The sequence below is a fragment of the Nyctibius grandis genome, chromosome 4 (assembly GCF_013368605.1).
Source record: "Nyctibius grandis isolate bNycGra1 chromosome 4, bNycGra1.pri, whole genome shotgun sequence".
Classification (NCBI taxonomy): domain Eukaryota; kingdom Metazoa; phylum Chordata; class Aves; order Nyctibiiformes; family Nyctibiidae; genus Nyctibius; species Nyctibius grandis.
The window spans coordinates 17,379,204-17,387,516 of record NC_090661.1 but is presented as its reverse complement, the minus strand read 5'-3'; the positions used below and the strand labels follow the sequence as shown (position 1 = coordinate 17,387,516).

At 42.3% G+C, this 8,313-nt stretch overlaps 1 protein-coding gene across 1 annotated transcript in view; it reads left to right on the top strand.

Annotated features, from left to right (window-relative positions):
- Positions 1–7,612: 7,612 nt before the first annotated feature.
- Positions 7,613–8,313, top strand: part of KCNQ1 (potassium voltage-gated channel subfamily Q member 1) — a 379,050-nt gene continuing 378,349 nt past the window's right edge. Inside the window, exon 1 of the mRNA XM_068398668.1 lies at positions 7,613–8,004. Coding sequence (XP_068254769.1) covers positions 7,613–8,004 — 392 coding nt within the window. The remainder of the gene's footprint in view (positions 8,005–8,313) is intronic.

The window sequence follows — 8,313 nt, the reverse complement described above, 5'->3', positions numbered from 1 at the left end:
ACCTTAAATTATGTTGCATTGTTTAGCTTTAGCTGTTAGAATGGTACTAGCGCAATGAAAATTCTTATTTTGTGAGATGAAAGCAACCTGAAATTCCAGTTTGGCAGAGCTGATTGTTGCACAGGTCTCTTGTGGACTATCTATTGAGTTTTATAGTTTCCATTTTGTTTGCATTGAGAGGTTACTTGCTGACAAAAGGTGTAGTGGCATGGGAGGGGACATTGCTAGTACCTTTTCTATTATTCTTTGATGTTTTTTTGTTTGGGGCATTAGAAAGCTCTTTGATGAATTATTGTTTGAAAAATCTTTGCTTCTGCCACAGAGTTAGCATTATATTCCTTGTATTGCACATGTGTAACCTCCCACTGAAGTTTTCTAGTGAACTACCTGCAATTAAAAGACACATTCAATCACGGTTATGCTTAACTGGCAGACTGATGACTCCTGACACCAAAAGTGGGTTGCCAAGTGGGCCCTGCTGAAGAAGAATGATTATCTATCCTGTGACATTCCATACGTGTTAAGTAGGATATTATATGTTACAGATTAACATAGTTGCAGGCAGGAAGTGTTCCTTGACCAGGAAGAGATTTAGTGATAACTAGTGATTTCTTTACTTGCTTCAGCTGCTAAGAGTGAAATCCTTCCTGAAACACTGGAACATCCTTTTTTTAAGCACAGGCCCCCTCCATGAGTAACTATGGAGCAAAAATTTGGGGGGGATTTCAGAATTTCAAAAGTTCAGTTAATTTATGTGGAGCTTATCAAGTGGTTTTGTTTGATACTGTCTAACAAAGAGAGGGTTTGTGACTTATGCAAGGAGGAGAGTTTTCTTTTGATGCAAGAAGATGACGTAATGATCTCTTCATTTGAAGAATGCCATTAGTCACTCTGCCCTCAGATACCTTTGCATGTGTAAGAATATGCATACTATATCCTGTATGGCATTATGTGAGTAATCAAATGCCTCTTCAGTCTCATATGCTTCTGAGATTAAAATATACCACATCTGCCTTAATGATGAAAATGAATGTTGCAGCATTTTGTCAGTCTCTTTAGTTTTCTCTTTTGGAGTGATGCTCAGAAGAATCCCTTTTCAGTTATGAAAATTGCTGAATAAGTAACCACATCAAAGAACCGGGGAGGATGGGACACCACGGGCAACTGCTGAAACAGACCAGAGAGAATACATACGCATGTGTGCACGAGTGTGTCTGGCTGTCAGAAATCATAACTGCGATCTCCTCAAGGTATCCCCTCTTAGTTTTATCAGGCTTTCACAAGTTTTAGATCTTTATTTTTCCTACTGACACTTTATTCAAGATTTGCAGTAGGTTGGGAGCAGGAAAAAAGTGTTGAGAGGAACGTTTATGAAATGTGATGCACCAAAGCCGTTCAGCTATATTTCTAGCTCCACTTCTTCTTCTTACTGCCAGTGACCCCTTCAAGGGCTCTGCCCTGAAGTCCTCCTCCTAAACAAGTAAACATTTAGGACCTGAATTCTTCAGAATCACCTATACCTGGAAGCTTTTAGTCAATTCGCAACAATAGCAAATAGAACAGGCTCACACTGAAGAAAAAATTTGGATCTTTATTAACATAAACCAAAATTCCAGTTGGCTGGTACTGGCCTTTCATATAAATGAATGTTCATTGACATTAAGAGTCTACCAACTATTGCTGCAGATATACACTTGCTCAGTCTGACTTGGGAGGGGTTTTACTTTTATTTTTTGAACCTTTTTTTTGTTGAAGACTAACACAAATATTGTTGTAAATAGCAGGACTAATCCTATGGACAAATAGCAAATTTTTTTTTTTTTTTCACCTTGCAAGGTTCAAATTTAAGTTGCAGAGCAGTTAAGTGTTTAAACATATGCATAACTTTGAACACATGAAAGCAAAACAAAAAAATGGTTTGTGTGCCGTAAGTCTGAATTAGTGCTCAGAACCTTTCTTGAAACTGCTTTAGGACTTAAATCTTGAGCACTGGTAGACAATAACATTCTTTCCCAGAACAGCACCAATATGCTTTAAGAACCTATGAAACAATGAAAAATGAGGTTATAAATGTAGACATAACTATGTAGTAAGATAGCATTCAAGCAGATAATATTAATCAGAATTTTCAGCTGCTGGAGTGAATAGCCTCCAAAGTCCAGATATCTGGTTCATGTTACTATCTTCTGCAATGTTACTTCTCCCTCCTGACCAGATTCCTAAACTTACTGCATCCACGGTTAAAAATAACCTAAGAACAGAGCGGGGAGAATGAAAAGCTAGTTTAAACTTTCTGACTAGAAAGTTATCTGCTGTTTTCTGTCTGCCCCATTTGTCTTGAAAGAGACCGATAGAAGAGCAAACTGCATAAACACCTTTTAAAACAAGTGTGTCTTTTTTGACAGCAATTAGTCTTTTTATGAAGTGATTCATTAATGTGGTCTCTGACTTAGGACTGATCAACTGCTAACTTGTTAGGTTGCTCCTGCTTTGTTAATTTGTTTCAAGAGGAGGAACATGAGTTTCTTTTTGTTTTTCCAAGTCCTATTCTGTCTCTAGATAGTTACACTGAAGGGCAGCATTTCAGAATAGACGAGGCTGTATTGTCCAGTTTTCAGGAAACAATATATTGAATGTATGGTCCAGGACATACTTTGCCCTCTACTAGGCTGCTATAATTCTTAAGGATGAACATCTCCTGTGTCTTTCTATGCAGCACTTGTCCTAATTATCAGCACTGTACTTTTTGAATGAATGGCAAAGGTGTCACCTTCCCTAGACCTTCTTATCCTGGTACTTCTTGATGGTGCTGCTGCTTTTGTTGACTCAGAGAAAGCCTAGACAGCAATGGTTAATAGATGCCTAAATTGCAGGTAGAGCAATGACACAGTAACTGAGGACCTTCCTGATCAAGGAAGGTGGAATAAATTCACTTGAAGGAAAAAGTGAGCTGAACTAACCTGAGGATTCTCCCTAGCTGCACAGCTATGTGACCACAAGGTACTAGTAGAGAAGGACAAAGCTATTACTGCACATTATTGGATTTTTATCTTAATGGTCAGGCTTTTGGGGCATACTGTAGTTCCAAATGATTTACACTCTCTGTATTTGGAGTTTCTACTGGTGTGCTACCTAAGTTGTTTGACTAGCAATGCCTGTCATCAGGGAAAATCTGCTGGATTTATACATAAGAAGCATGAATGTATTCAAGAGCTTGTAACAAAGATTTTGCTTAAATTTAAATTTAAAACCTGAAGTTAAACTGGCATAAAAGCATACCAGTTGTATATTACTAATAGATTGTGATCAATTAAAAAGAATAGTAAATGACATAACTAAGGTGTCCAATGAAAAATGTGTACATAAAACTCTTCTTAATTGCAACTCGATGAACGAATGAAAACTTATGTGTATCTCCTGGTCTCCCCACTGAAATGGCTAAGGCATAGTCTTCCTAGGATTTAAAAACCACAGCAAACTCTTTTATCTCTTTCCACTTTTCTTGCCTCTGCTTCGAATCATAAGGCTGTGGTTTATTTGTGCAACATGTTATTGTTGTGTTTTCAAGCTTTTCTTTGTGTCTGAGGTCTAGGTACTTAGAAATATTCCTGTTAAAAGCTGGAAAATAAACTAAGGTGATGACATGCCTCTGTGAAGAGAATTTTTTAATTGATAGAGAATATTTCAGAAGTTATTGTCATACAGTTACTGCTGTATGAAACTATATAATAATCTAGGACTTTATTCTCAGTTCAGTACTGCGTTGCCTTCATCACTGGCTGTGTTTTTAGAGTGATCAACTGACTGATCTGCTGACTCTCCAGGAAATGGAATGCAACAAAATTTGCTCTAATTCAAGAAAAATAATTCAAAAATTAAGACAAAACAACAGTCTTTTTCCTCTCCATGGAGAAAGTTAACATGTCCCCTACTGCAGTTGGGCAGAAATGTAAAGTGGCATTTAAATAACAAAAAACAAACAAACATAATCCATCCCCCAAAGTAATCTAACAGCAAACAAGATGATTTCCATGCCAGTGGAGAACTGGTGCAACCTGTAATTGCAACGTAAGTGTTAAAGGCTTTCAGAAAATAGAGAACGCTCAGATACTTACTGTTTGTTTGAGTCTTAACTTCCACAGGGAAGTAATCACATAGAAGATCAAGGTGTCTCTTTATAACTGGCTGCACCAATTCCAGCTTGTAAACATTCAGCAGTGGTTTAGCAGTATGACCTTATACAACACTACATCAGACACAAAGTGAAAAGATAGCATGTAATGAGCATATCTGAAAATGCATGCATAATATCGGTCATAATGTGGTACAGGATAACAGAAACACAGCCCCAACCTGGTACAAATGCTTCTGATCTACTATAGCCCAGTGGTGGGATTTTCAGAAATGCTTTACTAGTCCTGTTCTGATTAAATTACTAGAATTGGGAGCTTTACAGTCAACTTCATTGGTGTATTATCGTCGTGCTTTAGTGACTTATCACGTCTCATTTCTAGAATCAAAATCCTCTTAAAGACATAAAGATTTAAAAATCAAACTTTCAAACTGTGAAATAACAAATATCATGGTTACTATTCATTTTGCTACAGTTCTGTAAATAGTCAAAGTAGACTAAATTATTATTTTTCTAAGAAACAATTCAGTGTAGTTGTTCCACCTTAATATTTAAAACCTATATCCTCTTTATCCAACATATTTTCCTACTCTCTTCATTATCAAACCTAGCTACTTGGCTCCATAAACATATTTTAACACTCATCTGCCTCCTCTTCCCATTTTTAGCTCTTCCATGTATACACCATACTCTCTGGATTTTTTCTCTTCTTCCACTTAAATAATTCTGTTGTTTTGTAAAATGAACATGATTATTATCAAGACATGGCTACTTCTGAAGAGGAAAAAAAGGAATTGCCATGTTAAAGTATTTATCTTGAAAATGTTGCAAATTATAATACAGTTTTGGTAATTTAATATATATTAAAGATAATTATTCCCTGGATTCTCATCACTAAGTAGTCATCTCTTTGACACTTTTATTAAAGTATGCCCTTGCCTTCACCTATGCCAGACAGATGTTTTAGCATTCAGTAACATGAACTAGCTGGGAATCATCTAACAAAATGATTTTTACTATATAAAATAAATGTCATCATCCATCAGTAACACATTAAAAAAAGTGGATTTTGATTCATTCCTTAACTCCAGGGAAAAGATGTTTAGATATTGCCTAAATACTCATTTTAAGTATTTTAAAATTTAAAATTCCTTTATTTGTGGTGATTCTTTGAAAGATTTAGTGAACATCAGAGGTTCAAACCAAAACCTTATGAAAATATTTCTGACCTAAAAAACAGTTCAATATATTGGGCTATGGAATATATTTGAGACTTTGCTTGTTTTGCAGTGAGAAAATTATTGAAACAAACTTTGGTTGCTTGGAACAGTTTCTCATTAAACACTGAGGATCAAATTTAGTTCTTAACAATTTTTTTCCCTGCTTAGCTATTTAAATACATAAAACTATTTAAGTACATAATACCTCTCTAACTTTTGTTTTGGAAGGAAACTGCGTAAGTAACACAGAAATTCAAGAATCTGTATTAGTAAGAATTTCTTAAGTTCAGATATATTGGGGTTTCTATTATCTGTTTTGTTAATCAATGGATAAATAACAACATAATGCCACGATATTTTTTAAAGATTCTGAAAACAATTTTTGAAGAACAACATAATGAACATATGAACATACAGCCTCTTGTTTGTAATTTATGTTTTTCAGCTGGCTCCAGGATAAGGTCCTGTATAACCTAGACAATATGTTGGTCTTTAAAACATAGTGGAACACTTACATAAAGAAACACATTTGTTAACTTTAATAACAAGACTTTATCAAACAGTGAGCCTTCAAGGGTAGCAATGACATTCTTTCTTCCATTAGTCATTTTTCTTGCAGGCTTATTGCAAGAACGAACGATTTCTCAAAATAGAGAAACCTGGCTCTGTTTTAACCAGATGCAGGAAAGGTTTCCTTTGAAATGCTGTTTTTATTAAGCTAATTTGTGTTCTTGCTCTGGTGGAGGGGGAAAAGCCTGGTTGGTACGTTGTTGGTTTAGAAACAAGTTTTGCAAATTCTCTTTTTAACACTTCTGGTTTTGTATTCCTAAGAAGGAGCCAGATCCTTCATAGGTGTAAATTAGTACTTTACAAGAGCCTACAGTCTTGCTTGTTTACATTAGTGAAGGATCTTGCCCAGTTCCCGTACCATATGTGCAGGCTGACATTTGAATGGAACTGCAATTAGCAGGGTTGTTTTTGTTTAACTTTATTTAGCACCTTATCTTCCCCCAACATTCTTGTCTGACTACCAGTATCAACCATGAACTCAACATAGCTCTGACTAGTTCTGTTCTATTTTGGGCTAGAAGGAAAAAAAAAAACCCCAGCACTTCAGATCAAAGAGCACCCTCCTCTTTCACTCTGGGAATAGAAATTGTTAACTAATTGGTGCAACAAAGGCTCTTATTACCATGACAAATCGATTCACACCACAGTTAAGTCAGTCATAACTTACTCCACTACACAGGAAAGTTATCCAAGCCCTCGAAATAACCTGTTATTAATGTCCAAACACACACACCCTTCCACAAACACAAAATGTTTTTGATGTTGGTGAGAGACCAGTCTTGTAGAGGATGCAAGCCTGCAGAACTGTGTTTATTGTGTTCTACAATTTGCCCAATTATACTGCTATTTTCTCCTTTATGTTACAGTAACACTAGGGACTGCGAGGCCTGCTGGCCAGGCTCTTATTCTCATTACTCATATTAAAAAGAGCCTCCTGGAGGATCCCAAGTCCGGCAGAGCTCTGCTGCCCCCAGACGCTGAAATTCTGCAAAAAGGGATGGAGCAGCAGGCCCTGAAGGCTCTGGTGGTCCTAAATCTGTGGTAAGGGGTTGTAAGCCATGAGCTCAAGCTGCCACAGGCCTGGGAAACACTTCCTGGAGCGCTTTGTCCCCACAGATGCCGAGTGGGATGAGCAGAGGGGAAAGCCTGTTGGGCTTCTAGGGAGCTGGAAGGCTTCTCCGTGGTCGCTACTCTGTAGCTTCCTGCGGCACGCTGGGCCTCGCAAAGGTAAGAGGCCACCTCCGAGCAGCCATGTGGGTGACAAGGGGACACGCGAAACAGGTCGACATCAGCAATTAGGAGAGTGGTCTGACATGGGGAGGGGGTCCAGGCTCCAGCCAGAGCTCGCTGCCCGGCCCGTCTCCTCCGGGGCTCATGGTCAGGGCCCCGCGGCAGGTGCAGCCCCAAGAGGCGGCGTGCCGGGGGTGAGGAGAGGGAACACTCCGGCTCCCGCCCCGCCGGCCCGGGGCCGCCGCGCAGCGCCTCCCGCCGGGCGGCACCGGGACTGCAGGCCGGGCCGGGCCCGCCCCCGCCGCGGCTTTCCCTCACCTTTCCCGGCCGGGAGCCTCCCCCAAGGGGGCCGAGCCAGCGGCAGCGGCGGGAGAGGGCGCCCGGCGCCGGCCCGCAGCTCCCCGGGGCAGCGCAGCCCCGACACCGCCGCGCTGTCCGGCCTCCCCGAGCTGCCCCAGCCATGTCTTCCAGCTCCCCCCCGGGCGAGCAGAAGAGCCGGAGCCTGGGCCGGCTCTCGCTGCCCAGGAAAGGCAGCATGACGCTCAGCAAGAAGCCCTCGGCGCTGGAGCTGGCCGAGAGCACCCCCAACGCCCACTACGCCCCGCTCTCCGCCGCCCAGGGCGGGCAGCCGCCGGCGGGCTGCAGCCCGGAGCCGGACCGGCCGCTGCGCCTGAGGAGCGAGGTGGTGATGGTGAACGCCGACAGCCCACGGCCCCCCGTCGGCCTCGACCCCCGCGTCTCCATCTACAGCCTCCGCAAGCCCCTGCTGAGCCGCAGCAGCATCCAGGGCAGGGTCTACAACTTCTTGGAGCGGCCTACCGGCTGGAAGTGCTTTGTGTACCACTTCACCGTGTGAGTACCCGCCCCGCTCCCCGCCGCCCGCCGGGCCCACCTGCTCCGCGCCGGGCTCCCGTTACAGCGCCTTGTCCCGTCAGCCGCGGCAGACCCGCTGCCCGCGCTAAGCCGCGGCTGCCCGGAGCAGGGAAACCGTCTCCCGGCGCGGCCATCGGTGCGAGGGGCTCTCAGGGCTGCCCCTCACGCCTGCCCGCTGTCCCTGAAGCGTGAGGTGGCCGCTGCCGCCGTGCCCCTCCTCCCCGCACAGCGCGCGTCCTCGCCGCGGAGCCGGGAGAGCGGCAGCCCCGGCGGTGCCCTCAGCCGCGG